Source organism: Malus domestica, chromosome 02 (assembly GCF_042453785.1).
Source record: "Malus domestica chromosome 02, GDT2T_hap1".
Lineage (NCBI taxonomy): Eukaryota > Viridiplantae > Streptophyta > Magnoliopsida > Rosales > Rosaceae > Malus > Malus domestica.
Window position 1 is genome coordinate 3,907,331 of NC_091662.1, and position 14,206 is coordinate 3,921,536.

At 41.8% G+C, this 14,206-nt stretch overlaps 3 protein-coding genes across 4 annotated transcripts; 1 reads left to right on the top strand and 2 right to left on the bottom strand.

Moving 5' to 3' along the window:
• Positions 1-104: 104 nt before the first annotated feature.
• On the top strand, positions 105-13,183 carry LOC103449128 (aldehyde dehydrogenase family 2 member C4-like). 2 transcript variants are annotated; one of them, XM_029109914.2, is made up of 9 exons: positions 105-435; positions 711-853; positions 1,335-1,718; positions 1,805-1,894; positions 2,020-2,193; positions 2,302-2,439; positions 2,563-2,700; positions 12,669-12,730; positions 12,824-13,183. In XM_029109914.2, the coding sequence occupies exons 1-9, from the start codon at positions 333-335 to the stop codon at positions 13,038-13,040; spliced, it is 1,449 nt and encodes a 482-aa protein (XP_028965747.2). In that variant the 5' UTR covers positions 105-332; the 3' UTR covers positions 13,041-13,183. The 2 variants fall into 2 exon arrangements, with proteins under 2 accessions (XP_028965747.2, XP_008386638.3); XM_008388416.4 differs by lacking the exons at positions 12,669-12,730; positions 12,824-13,183 and adding exons at positions 2,820-2,881; positions 2,976-3,381.
• LOC103449107 (multiprotein-bridging factor 1c-like) lies at positions 4,589-5,602 on the bottom strand. Its single transcript, XM_008388392.4, has one exon. It carries the CDS (start codon positions 5,268-5,270, stop codon positions 4,836-4,838), a length of 435 nt encoding a protein of 144 aa, XP_008386614.2. The 5' UTR covers positions 5,271-5,602; the 3' UTR covers positions 4,589-4,835.
• Positions 13,184-13,326: 143 nt separating the features above from the next.
• LOC103449137 (multiprotein-bridging factor 1c-like) lies at positions 13,327-14,092 on the bottom strand. The gene has a single exon (XM_070806095.1). It carries the CDS (start codon positions 13,901-13,903, stop codon positions 13,469-13,471), a length of 435 nt encoding a protein of 144 aa, XP_070662196.1. The 5' UTR covers positions 13,904-14,092; the 3' UTR covers positions 13,327-13,468.
• Positions 14,093-14,206: the final 114 nt, after the last annotated feature.

Here is a 14,206-nt window from a genome sequence, read left to right on the forward strand (position 1 = left end):
TTTAAATCAAATTCATCCACAGTAATCGATAGAATTATAAGTATCATCATCACTTAAGGAGATTGAACAAAAATAATTTATCATCCTCAATAATAGCTGTCCACACAATCATTTTTACTTCTCACGTGCTCCTTTCAAATTCCGACTGTTAGATCGAATGAATTAAAAAAAATCAATAACAAAAAAATGTATATAAAAAAAGGATGTGAATAAGACCGTACAAATATTCCCTCTCAGATAGAGACCATACACGAAGCAAGCACAACATAACACAACAAAATACCGTTCTTTGTTTTTTTTTTCCACACAAACAAACAGAGGAAACGGCAGCCATGGGGAGTGATTTCAACGGCAGCTCAACTTCCTTCGTCAAGATTCCAGCAATAAAGTTTACTCAGCTGTTCATCAATGGAGGTTTCGTCGATTCCGTTTCAGGTTAGTCGCCATTGTTTCCCTTCTTCTAGCAATCTACGAGCTTCCATTTGGTAAAAAGCGTTCTTTACTGCCCGTTTTCACCGTGACTACGTACTGTTTGTGTTTTTGCCTCAACCAAATTTGCAAACTCTCAAAATTCAAGAACCCATTATTTTTTAAGCTTGTAAATGCCATATATATGAAGATATATACATATATACATATGATTAAGTGACTCACTGATATTTTTGCAATTTTTTTGTTTTTGGTTTGTGAACACCGATCAAATTTGGAAGGCAAAACATTTGAGACAATAGATCCAAGAACAGGGGAGGTGATAACAAGAGTTGCAGAAGGAGATAAGGAAGATGTTGACTTGGCTGTCAAGGCGGCGCGTGCTGCCTTCGACCATGGCACTTGGCCTCGCTTGCCTGGCGCCGTATGTAACTCTCCAACACTCTACTCTTGTAATTCATTTTTGAACATCACTCGGTCATTCTTACTTACCTGTAAATCACATCTTGATACGTATGCAAGACATTTTGATACGCGGACTAATAATGGTCTTTAATAATTTTCTAATAATAATTTTCATAGCTATCTTTGGTGTACTATTTGATAAGATTATTCCGTTGACTTAAGTGTAAGTAAATTTTTTAAGGTCAAACTCAAGTACTTCACTCACGAAAACTTAAATTATGTATGACAACAAAAAGTTAATCGTAAAATACAATCCAAAATCCAGATATGAAAAGGATGGAAAATTTTGAAAGGGTCAGTTCCCAACGGAGCCAGTATTATAGCTTGTTGACATTTTAGTACTAATTCAACTTAGTGTGGAATTAACCCTGAAATCCGTATCAATCAATGTGTTACAAAAGGTCTAATTTGTTTACTGCCTTGAATGTAATTATGCTCAGGGGAGGGGAAGGATAATGATGAAGTTTGCAGACTTAATTGACCAACATGTAGAAGAACTAGCTACCTTGGATACCATTGACGCTGGGAAGTTGTTCAGTTTTGGCAAGACCAGAGACATACCGCAGGTAGCAGAAATGGTACGTTATTATGCAGGTGCGGCTGACAAAATCCATGGAGAGGTGCTCAAAATGTCACGCGACCTTCAAGCATATACGTTGCTTGAACCCATTGGTGTTGTGGGGCTCATTGTTCCCTGGAATTTCCCGAGCACCCTGCTTTTCGCAAAGGTCAGCCCTGCGTTAGCTGCTGGTTGCACCATGGTCATCAAACCTGCTGAGCAAACACCTCTATCAGCATTATACTATGCTCATCTGGCTAAGTTGGTAAGCTCATTCATTCTCTGCGTTTGTTTGTGTTTATTGCCAATATGATTGGCGTTGTTGACTTTCTCTTGTAAATTCTTATGAAGGCTGGTGTTCCTGACGGAGTGTTCAATGTCATAACTGGATTCGGAAAGACTGCTGGTGCTGCCATCAGCCATCATATGGACATTGACAAAGTAAATTCTTGTTCTTTCGTTCATATGTTGTATACTTTATGTGAACAATTGTTACGAAATTCGATGACAATACTTCAATGTCTTGCTGTGATTTGTAATGTTGACGCTTGTTCTTGATATATTAGGTCAGTTTTACTGGTTCCACCGAGGTAGGCCGTGAAGTAATGCAGGCTGCAGCAAAGAGCAATCTGAAACAAGTTTCGCTTGAACTAGGAGGCAAATCACCCCTTGTGATTTTTGATGATGCTGATATAAATATGGCTGCTGATCTTGCTCTCTTGGGAATCCTTTTCAACAAGGTGAAGTTCGTAATTTCCATTCAATTTAGTTTTAAACTAGCACCTTGTTTATGACTTGGATAGATTTATGTAGCAGCACTGAGCATGTGTTAATCATTGCATTTTCAGGGAGAAATTTGTGTGGCAAGTTCCCGTGTTTATGTTCAAGAAGGGATTTATGATGAATTTGTGAAGAAGTTACAAGAGAAGGCAAAAGATTGGGTAGTCGGGGATCCTTTTGACCCTAATGTTCGTCAAGGACCACAGGTAACTGACTCTACAGACAAAGTTTTATGATTCATCTATGCCCGACAATATGCTCGCGAATTGCTGTGCTTGTCCAAATACAACCTACAAATTCGTATCTGTGAAGTTCACTGAAAATTGCAGGTTGATAAGAAGCAGTTTGATAAAATCCTAACCTACATTGAGCATGGGAAGAATGAAGGAGCCACTTTATTAACTGGAGGCAAGCCCTTGGGGAACAAGGGATATTACATTGAGCCTACAATTTTCACTGATGTCAAGGTACTTTCACAAATTCGAACTCTATCAATGCAAATGGAACATCAAATCCATATGACTATTTTCACGTTCTTTTTCGTTATATCATTCTCATCTCATTAATCTTATGACGATTTTCTCAGGATGATATGCTCATAACCCAAGATGAAATATTTGGACCCGTAATGGCGCTGATGAAGTTCAAGTAAGTAGGACAAGTCTGATTTCTTTTGTTTGATCCGCCTTCAAGGCATCAAAACGAACATTGCTTAAAATCATGGCGTGTGAAAATGTTGTAGGACAATCGAGGAGACAATACAGAGAGCCAACAACACCAGATACGGCCTAGCAGCAGGGATCATAACCAAGGACTTGAATGTGGCCAACACCGTCTCAAGGTCAATTCGTGCAGGCATTATTTGGATCAACTGCTACTTTGCATTCGATCGAGACTGCCCTTACGGAGGGTATAAGATGAGTGGATTTGGAAGAGACTTTGGTATGCAGGCCCTCTATAAATATCTCCATACCAAATCTGTTGTCACTCCCATTTATAACTCCCCCTGGCTCTAAGTTATGATCGAATCTTACGGCTGCCAGATTGTGACCTTGTATTTGTGCAATAATAAAACACCTATTTTTGGGTGAGAAGTTTCCAATTGTATCAGGTAATCATATGAAAAATATACAGAAGTTTGAGCTTGACATATAGCTCTTCACCCTAACACCCCCCTCCCCCCAACATGTCCAACTTCCTTACCATCAAACTCGATCACACAATGTGCCACTATGGCAGGTGCAGACTCTAGCAGTATCAGTGAGATTGCCTTCGTCATCCTTTAGCTATTAATTCAGGACATGACCATAGCATCATGTTGAATCCAAGCCCCAAAGCCAGCTAACAGTATCAGATAGATTGCCTTCGTCATCCTTAAGCTATGAAATATGGATATGGATACGGGAACGGCGATATGACACGATACGACATAGCGATACGGCAAATCTCTAGAAATTAAGATACGATACGCTATAGATACGACAAATAAAAATGTATATAGCAACAAAAATATACATTTAAAACATAATTTATCATTCAAATTCAAGTACATTTGAGTCGTTAGAGAAGAAAATTTCGAAATCTAATCCTCTTTAAACTATAGAAGAAGTGTGAGTCATATTCATGGTTTTAATTAGAGGGAAGCTCTTTGTATTCAGCAACTTTTAATTATGTCTCCTATTAATTTTCTCCTCCTCGTTACCATTTTTGAAAGTGTAAATGTATCATAAAGCTAGATATGTGTATCCTAAATGTAGGATACGCGTATCTATCATGTCAAATTCATGTCCACCAACCAGGATATGTGACGGACGAGTATCTGAAAATATCGAATAAGTATTCGATCAAGTATCGGATACGGGACACGGGACCATGCATCACAGTCCTTAAGTAAGGCTTGGGGACGCTTGCTGATTCCATCGAAAAAGAGGACGAGATTCCTGCTACGAAGCAAAAGGGAAGCATCTGTGCCTGCTTTAGTGGGTAATTGGTGCGGTCGAGTGAGACTTCTAGCTCATAGAAGAATGCAAACTCTTCCTCAGAATTCATACAAAAATCCCACACAACCCGAATAATCCACCCCAAATTGCTAATTGGTAGCATAAATTAATGAGTTCATAAGATCAATTTTATGAAATTGGGGAAATTCGGGGCCAGAAATTGTTGATCAGATCAAACGGTAACAACAAAAACCATAATATTAAAGGAAAACTAATAAAAATGATTTCAAAATTTTGAGATTTAACGATAAGAACAAAATAAAGGGTAAAGTAAATAATACCATGATTGATTTTTTAATGTAAAAATATAATTTGTCGTTAAAGTGAATAGTATTGAGAATTTTGTTCCGTAATATTATGCCATCGAAAACATCAAATTCCATTAATTTCATGAAACCCATTGGCGGGTTTAGCCTACTACATATCTTTTGCATCTTTGTACATCCCTAACAGTTTTGATCACCGCACCCAGATCTTAAATCTCGGCACCACCCCAAACAAACCCATATACACACGCACCCATGCAACAGACAACATTATTTTCCTGACACAAACCAACACTACAACGCCGTTGTTTTAACATTCAACGAACAGGACTTCTTCTATTTTCCAACTTTGCCCCTGAGCTTGACTCCCAGAACCCTCTCCATCTTCGCCAGCACCGCCTGGTTTGGCACCGCCTTCCCGTTCTCGTACTCCTGCACCACCTGTTGCCGCTCGTTCATCCGCTTCGCAAGCTCCGCCTGGCTCATCTTCTTCTCCAGCCGCGCCTTCTGTATCGCCTGTCGCACCTCCGTCGAGACCCGCTCCAGCGCCGCCGGCTCGGCCGCCTCATCGAGCTTCTTAACGCTGACCACCGGCGCCGCCTTCTTGTTCGAGCCCCCGTCGAATTTCTTGATGGTCTGGACCGGCTCGCCCGACCGCATCGCCTGGTTCACCACCTTCGGGTCGCGGAGGGCACGGGCAATATTGGGCTTCTTCTGGAGGAGCACCACCTCCCAGTCCTGGCCTATGACTCTTAGTTTTCGGCTCGGCATCGTCGGAAATCTAGAGAGAGAGAGATTTTTTAAGGTTTACCGGATTTTTGTATCGTGGTTTTTAATGGAGAAGATGATCGGGGACGGTGAAGTTTGGTGCCCAATATATAGTGGGGCGAGAATCTGGAAAGTGAAGTTTGGTGCGCAATTTACAGTGGGGGCGAGAATCTGGAAAGTTAGGTTCTTTTTTGGATAGTTTTATCTACGGAAAATGAAAATTCGCGGGGGCGGTTAAAGTGTAACCGGTTTTTCTTATCCGGTTGTCCTTCCCCGCGTAACGTTCCGTTGCTTGAAAACGTGGCTGTGTGCTATTGGTGCTTGGGTGGAAGGTTTCTTACTTCGTCGTATGAGAGAGGAGTCCATTACTTAACAAGTATGTGTCGTTTTTCTTTTCTTTTTTTTTTTTTAAAAAAAAAAAAGGGACCAACTAGTAGCTTCGCTACTGCAGTTACATGCCCGATCCAGATATCCTCCAAACATTAGGGTAGGCATGTGCTGGCCGACATTCGAGGACGACGAAGTCATATTAACATGCATGTAAGTTATGAAGAAAGAACGAACGTAAATAAAACATGTAAAATTAACTACAATGAATATGCAAATGTAGGAACGTATTTAGAACATACTACTAATCAAGAATAGTGTAGAATGAATATTATGAAAAGGTACAAACAAATGAATGGATCCTACACCGAGAGGACTCGAAGATACTAATGCGAGAGTGTCTTGACGCTGGGATTGTACGTCTCGATTCTAAGTGAAGGGGGCGCAAAACAAAGCATGAGTGGACCAAGTTTATATATAAGTAATACTAAAATCAACTACTCTTCAAACTTACTAACCCCTAGTTTTAGAAACTCATATAGCATAATAAATGATAGGTTTTCCGAAAATCCTAGCATGTCATAAAAAACTTCATAAAACATATATCGTATCTAGTGTGCTTAGTAGTGGTATCACAATCGCCCAAATGCCCTACATCGCACGCTCGAAGGCATCTATATCTTCTGCCTAAAGGCATATATAAATGTTCCGCCCGAAGGCATATATAAATGAATATCCACTAAGTCAGCATAAAAAATCATGAACATAATATTTCCAAAATATATTTCATTAGAGCTCAATAGCTCAAACATCATATCATAAAATAATATTCATAAATATCTCAGTAACGTAAATTCGATAAAGCATGATATTTTATAAAACATAAATTCGATAACTTATAAACGTTTCATAATACATAGTCATAAAATCATAGTTTTCATGTATGCATTTTTAGTAATTAAATCATGCATTTTGGAAGGGGTCCACTCACTGATACTCCGTCACTGAAGAGCCATTTGAACAAGGGAGAACGAAATCGCCACTAATAAAAGCGCCTAAGCACATAAAGGGACCAATTAGTAAAAACCTGCTAAAATGATTGAATTTGGGAAAACGGAGCGCGGAAGGGCGTCGAAATACCCTAAGAAGAGTCCCAGGTAAATTTCGTAAAAGTCAACGAAAAGTCAACAAGAATATTTCAGAGAGTATTCCAAAGAATATTCCATTGGGTTCGGATTGGGTCAGATCTGGGTTCAAGGTAGTTAGGTCAGGTCGACCCGGTTTAAAGGCTATGGATAAGCCGAAAACTAGGCAGGGGTTCTTGAGCTCCATTCGAGCTCATTTTTTCACCATTTTCGACCAAAGAGCTATGAAAATGAAGCTTGGAATGAGGAGAAGAGGTTCGTACCAATTTAGAGCTGGGTTGTAGCTGGAGTTGGCTAGAAAATGGCCTGCAACTCACTGCATCCTTCGCCGAAAACTGGGCTCGTTACCCCGAGCTATTTCTGCGTCTAACATGCGAAAACAACGGCCCCAAACTTTATTAACGGAGGCAAGCCTTTGGGGTACAAGGGATATTACATTGAGCCTACAATATTCATTGATGTCAAGGTACGTTCACAAATTCAACTCTATCAATACAAATGGAACATCAAATCCATACCACTTGTTGATGCACAAAATCCGGAGGATCTTAGACCAACGTAAATTCGGCCGAGTTATGAGGGTGAGGGGGAGTCCTTTTTTTATAAAATAAGGGCTCCCTCCCCTTTTACATTTGTCATGGGCTTAGGAGTGAGGCCCAAAGACAAGGCCCAATATATATTACCAACAAGAGTCCATCAAGTCTTCAGTCAAGAGAGTCTTTTGGCTGGAGACTTCAAATCCAATCCATGTACGGGCCGAAGTGGTTAAATGTCTTGAACCAGTACTCAACCCAAGGAAATGCTCAACATAAAGTAATACTCGGCTAGAGGTATCACACATTACGAGACTGCTCGGCTGGAGGCGATGCTCGTTGCGAGGCTGCTCGGCTAAAAGCTATGCTCGCGGCAAGATGGTTGCTCGGCTAGAGGCGATGCTCTTTGCGAGGCTGCTCGGCTAGAGACTATGCTCGCTGCGAGGCGGCTCGGCTCGTGGTATTCCTCATTGCAAGTATCTACTTTATGTCGACATGCACTCAGTATGAGTTTATTCTTAACATGACTCAGGTCCGCTTGTCAGGTTCGCATATTGGATTCTTTTAATCATCAATAATGTTGATCAATGGATCTAGTTGCTTAATAATTCTTGACAATAAATGACAGTATAAGTGTGACTGTATAAATCAAATTGACAAAGTTTGTCAAGGCAAAGTATTGTACTGTATGCCTTATGTGAATAAATGATTTATTCTGTTGTGTGATAAATGACATGTTACATAAATCAACAATATATTAGGTATTGCCTAAATGTGTGTGTGTGTATATATATATATATATAATCATGAATAAATGATTTATTCAGTTGTTTGATAAATGACATGTTGTATAAATCAATAATGTTGATGCACAAAATCAATGAGGACTTTGGTACAACAAAAAGTGTTAAGTTTGTGACCTTAGCTAGATTGCTCCGGTCATTAGTGTGGATAAATATGTAAATGGATAGAGACAGGGAAGCAAACACAAGATGTACGTGGTTCACCTAGATTGGCTACGTCCACGGAGTAGAGAAGTTCTCATTAATTGTGAAGGGTTTACACAAGTACATAGGTTCAAGCTCTCATTTTGTGAGTACTAGTGAATGATTTAGTACAAATGACATTCGGAAATATTGTGGGAGAATGATCTCCTTTTATAGAAGAGAGTTTCTAGCTTTGTTTTGACATTGACACATGTCGTGTTGTGATTGGCTTCTGATGTTGACACATGTCGCGCTATGATTGGCTTCTGATGTCAACACGTGTCGCGCTGTGATTGGCCTCCTGGTTGAAGGGAAACTCTTATGGGTCCTTGACGGTATAACGTTGATTGGTGCTCAGTAGTTTCGGGATTGGTCAAGTATGGTACAAACAAATAATATATTAGGTAATGCCTAAATATGTAGGTTATTAGAAAAAAAAAAAATATATATATATATATATATTAGCCACAATGGGGATATAAAATGGCAGGCAGTTTCATTAGATGCCATAATCATCACTTATTGTATTCGTCTGTTACTATGCATGTCATGTGACACCACATACCATCACTCTCTGCATGTACTTATATATATATATATTAGCACGACAGACAAGGTGTGGCAGAAATATTTAAAGTGGAAGCTAATAATAAAAGTGTTCTTATCTGTGAGTTTTTTTTTTTTTTCCTTTGTGAGAGTGGTTGACACTAAAAGCAAAAGCAAATGCATCTTATCTTTCTTTTGAATTCGGTGGTCAGTAGCTTTTGATAAAGCTTCCTGCACGTTCTAGCCTTGAGAAGGCATGGAACAAACAAAAGATAACTCAGAAGCAGACAATGAGCCTGCAACTAGCTGGTCCGAGCCTTGGTTCTTTTAGGAGAGACCTTGCCTATTCTCCTATCTGATCACCTGAAAAAACCTGCTGAATACAGGTAGGGGGAAGTAGATGTTGACGGCGAGAATTCCGACGTTCTTGGCCATTTTCTCTGATGAGCGTTTAAGTCACTTCAACGAACGAAATCCCTCAGCGAAAGTATCCGAGAGATTGAAAAATACCTGGTGCTCCTCTCTACTCGTCGAGCTAAATTTAGAGAGAGGAGGAGAGGAGAGAGAGATGAATGTGAGTCTCTCGCACAGAATCCAAGAAATTTGCAGAGAGAGGGATGTTGAGAGGTTTGAAGGTTGTAATCACTTTGTAATTTTATCTGTCGGTGAAGAGGATGGGCATTCCGCAGGGCAGCCTGATTGAAAGAAACAACAAGGTACCTGAGAGAGATATTCCCACCCACGACCGACCCACAAAAGACAACGCTCAAAGTAGCAATCTTGAGGAACTGGAATGAGATTTGATGGTCTAGAGAGGCACAATCTTGAGGAAAACGATGGAGAGGTAGCTAAGAACTGCGCAGGCGTCCATGTGGCACATTGTGAGGAAGATTGGGAATCGGAAGCCATAGTTGGAGAGTAAGAACTTGTTGAGTAGGAGGCGCCGATGTTTGATGAGTACCAGAGGATTATGAGGGAAGATATGAAAATGGCTTGCTTATTTGACAACATTGCTCAAATAGGTTGAAGGAGGATGAGAGATTTTGAGGTGTTTGTTTGGTGGAACATGTGCTTATCCCTAAGCCCATGACAAATGTAAAAGGGGAGAGAGCCCTTATTCTATAAAAATGACTCTCCCTCACCCTCATGAATGACAGACATTCGGCCTCACATCCAGAGAGCCTCACATTCATCCCTCACAATATATAGGGCAATACCCTCTCAACCAAACAGAGAGCAAAATGGCAAGGGTTGCATCCACAAAGAGCTCACTTGCCGATCCATTGTAATCCATACATACATACATAATCAACATCAGTGTGGACGTAGCCCAAACATTGAGGTGAACCACGATACATCTTTGTCTTCTTTGGTGTTTATGTGATTCACGGCCAGATTTACGTTAGCCTAAGATCTGTCGGATTTTATGCATCAACATTTGGCGCCGTCTGTGAGAAACGACACGAAAAGCTATGTCGGTTCTCTTTCAATCTTTCATCTCACCACTGTGAAACCTTCACAACCTCACCACTATCCACCGTGGATTTGCAAAACCCATATAGAGACACAATCTATCTCTCATTCCTTCTCTCTCACTTCTCACTCTCTTTCTTCCCTCCGCAATGAAGTCGTGGATTGACGACTTAGCCGACGATCTCCAAAGTCTGAGTTTCACGTCCACCACAACCACCAACACCAACACCAACACTACCAAGCGCAGCACTAGCTCCTGCTCCGAATCCCTGACCCGGTAAATCTTCATCTCCGACCTCAAATTCGTAGAGCGCCTCGGTTCCGGCGATATCGATTTCGTCTACTTGGCCAATTCGAAGTCCCTTGCTAGGGGCCAGGGGTGTGTATTTACTTCGAAGGTGAGGGACAAGAAGGAACTGATCAGCCGGAGCAAGGAATGGCGAGCCAGGACAGAGGGGGAAATACTAGAAATGTTGGAGCACCCGTTTTTTCCCACGCTCTATGCGAGCATCGACGCGCCCAACTGGCTTTTTCTGCTCACCGAAAAAGAGGGCTTGAAGCCCATGAAAGATCATATAGATCTTGATTCACAGACGAAGAAACGAGACCTGAAGGAGATTGCGGGCAGCTTCTGGTCAGCATATTCAGTTTTCAGCAAAAAATTACAGAAATGAAGGCAGAAGCAGAAGCTGAAGAAACGGCGGAACGGCTGCGGGTCGGCTCGTTATCGGTGGAGAAGCCGATCGTGAGTGTTTCCACCTACTGACATCAGCCAGAAGATTTGAGACTTCTGAGCTGGAGAAGGACATCCGACTTAAAAAATGGGATCGGGATCAGGATCATGACATATGGAAAGAAGAGATAGCTTCACAAGCGACCCGTTAAAGACATTGATCATGTGCTCGAAAATGGGTTTCTCTCGATTATCGTGTTTGGTGCTTCTGGTGATCCTGCCAAGAAGAAGACTTTTACAGAGGCTACTTACCATCCACCGGTGGAAACATTCACGAAGAAGATAAGACTTTATATTTCTTTATGTTATTTCTCAATTATTCTATAAATGGTGCCCAGCTTGACTTTTCTTTTGTTTGCCTCAATTATTCTATAAATGGCGCCCCACCTCCTGCGAATACCACAGGAAAAGTGGAGATAAGATTCTTTTCTCATAACAATTCTATTATTATTCCTTGCCATCTGCCAAAAGAAAAAAGAAAATAGCTTTAATTTTCTTTTGTCTGCCATTACACATATTTAACCCATGTACATGTGCAATATTTATTCATTGCCTAGTGATATTGTAACTGCTATTAAACTATGTCACTTATACAATATGTGATTTACCATACGACTGAATAAATTATTTATTTATAAAAGGCACATGGTACAATATTTTGCCTTGACAAACTTTGTCAATTGGATTTATTCATTATACGGTCATACTTATACTGTCATTTATTGTCAGGAATTATTGAGCAACTAGATCCACTGATCAACATTGTTGCTGATTAAAAGAACCCAATATGCGAACCCGACAAGCGGACCCGAATCATGTCGAGAATCAACTCATACTGAGTGCATGCTGACATAAAGTACATACTTGCAATGAGGAACACCACGAGCCGAGCCGCCTTGCAGCGAGCATCGCCTCTAGCCGAGCAACCTCGCAACGAGCATCGCCTCCAGCCGAGTAACTGTCTCGCCGCGAGCATAGCCTCTAGCCTAGCAGCCTCGCAACGAGCATCGCCTCTAGTCGAGCAGTCTCGCAACGTGTGATACCTCTAGCCGAGTATTACTTTATGTTGAGCATTGCCTTGTGTTGAGTACTGGTTCAAGACATCTAGCCACTTCGGCTCGTACATGGATTGAATTTGAAGTCTCCAGCCAAAAGACTCTCTTGACTGAAGACTTGGGGGACTCCTGTTGGTACCATATATTGGGCCTCGTCTTTGGGCCTCATCCATAAACCCATGACAAATGTAAAAGGGGAGAGAGCCCTTATTCTATAAAATGGACTCTCCCTCACCCTCATGAAGGACAGACATTCGGCCGCACATCCATAGAGCCTCACATTCATCCCTCACAATATAGAGGGCAATACCCTCTCAGCCAAACAGAGAGCAAAATGGCAAGGGTTGCATCCACAGAGAGCTCCCTTGCCGATCTATTGTAATCCATACATACATACATAATCAACATCAGTGTGGACGTAACCTAAACATTAGGATGAACCACGATACATCTTTATGTTCTTGGGTGTTTGTGTGATTCACGGCCGAATTTACGTTGGTCCAAGATCCTTCAGATTTTGTGCATAACACCACTACTTTCGTGTTCTTTTTCATTATATCATTAATCATTCTCGTCTCATTAATCTTATGACGATTTTCTCAGGATGATATGCTCATAGCCCAAGATGAAATATTTGGACCCGTAACGGCGCTGATGAAGTTCAAGTAAGTAGGACAAGTCTGATTTCTTTTGTTTGATTCGCCTTCAAGGCTTCAACACGAACATTGCTTAAGATCATGGCGTGTGAAAATGTTCAGGACAATTGAGGAGGCAATACAGAGAGCCAACAACACCAGATACGGCCTGGCAGCAGGGATCATAACCAAGGACTTGAATGCGGCCAACACCGTCTCAAGGTCAATTCGTGCGGGCATTATTTGGATCAACTGCTACTTTGCATTCGATCGAGACTGCCCTTACGGAGGGTATAAGATGAGTGGATTTGCAAGGGACTTTGGTATGCAGGCCCTCTAGAAATACCCCCATAGCAAATCTGTTGTCACTCCCATTTATAACTCCCCCTGGCTCTAAGTTATGATCGAATCTTACGGCTGCCAGATTGTGACCTTGTATTTGTGCAATAATAATACACCTATTTTTGGGTGACAAGTTTCCAATTGTATCAGGTAATCGTATGCAAAATACACAGAAGTTTGATCGGATCAAACAGTAACAATAAAAAGCATAATATTTTGCCAACGAAACATCAAATTCCATTAATTTCATGAAATACATTGGCGATTTCAGCCTACTACATATCTTTTGCATCTTTGTACACGGTTTTGATCACCACACCCGGTTCTTAACTCTCGACACCAACCAAAACGGACCCATATACACACGCACCCACACAACAGACAACATCATGTTCACGACACAAAACAATCCTAACAGGACTTTTTCTATTTCCCAACCTTGCCCCTGAGCTTGACTCCCAGAACCCTCTCCATCTTCGCCAGCACCGCCTGGTTCGGCACCGCCTTCCCGTTCTCATACTCCTGCACCACCTGTGGCCGCTCGTTGATCCGCTTCGCCAGCTCCGCCTGGCTCATCTTCTTCTCCAGCCGCGCCTTCTGTGTCGCCTGTCGCACCTCCGTCGAGACCCGCTCCAGCGCCGCCGGCTCGGCCGCCTCCTCGAGCTTCTTCACGCTGACCACCGGCCCCGCCTTCTTGTTCGAGCCCCCGTCGAATTTCTTGATCGTCTGGACCGGCGCACCCGACCGCATCGCCTGGTTCACCGCCTTCGGGTCGCGGAGGGCGCTGGCCTTATTGGGCTTCTTCTGGAGGACCACCGGCTCCCAGTCCTGGGATATGACTCCTGGGTTTCGGATCGGCATCGTCGGAGAACTAGAGAAATCTAGAGAGAGAGAGAGAGAGATTTTAGAGAGAGAGAGAGAGAGTATTCTGGATTTTTGTTTGCGGGTTTGGAGGGGAAAATGATCGGGGACGATGAAGTTTGGTGCGCAATTTATAGTGGGGCGAGAATCTGGAAAGTTCTCAAAGGTTCTTTTAGATAGAAAATGAAAATTCCCGGGGGCGGTTAATGTGTACCTGGTTTTTCATATCCGGTTGTCCATCGCTGCGTAATGCTCCGTTGTTTGACAACGTGGCTGTACACTATTGGTGCTTGGCTGGAAGGT

What these genes read in the sequence shown, in the direction of transcription:
- LOC103449137 (XM_070806095.1), bottom strand. Translation starts at nt 13,903, where the DNA reads ATGCCGATCCGAAACCCAGGAGTCATATCCCAGGACTGGGAGCCGGTG.
- LOC103449107 (XM_008388392.4), bottom strand. Translation starts at nt 5,270, where the DNA reads ATGCCGAGCCGAAAACTAAGAGTCATAGGCCAGGACTGGGAGGTGGTG.
- LOC103449128 (XM_008388416.4), top strand. Translation starts at nt 333, where the DNA reads ATGGGGAGTGATTTCAACGGCAGCTCAACTTCCTTCGTCAAGATTCCA. An exon ending in TTTCGTCGATTCCGTTTCAG is followed by an intron (nt 436 to 710) that starts GTTAGTCGCCAT and finishes CAAATTTGGAAG; the next exon opens with GCAAAACATTTGAGACAATA. An exon ending in ATCATATGGACATTGACAAA is followed by an intron (nt 1,895 to 2,019) that starts GTAAATTCTTGT and finishes TTGATATATTAG; the next exon opens with GTCAGTTTTACTGGTTCCAC.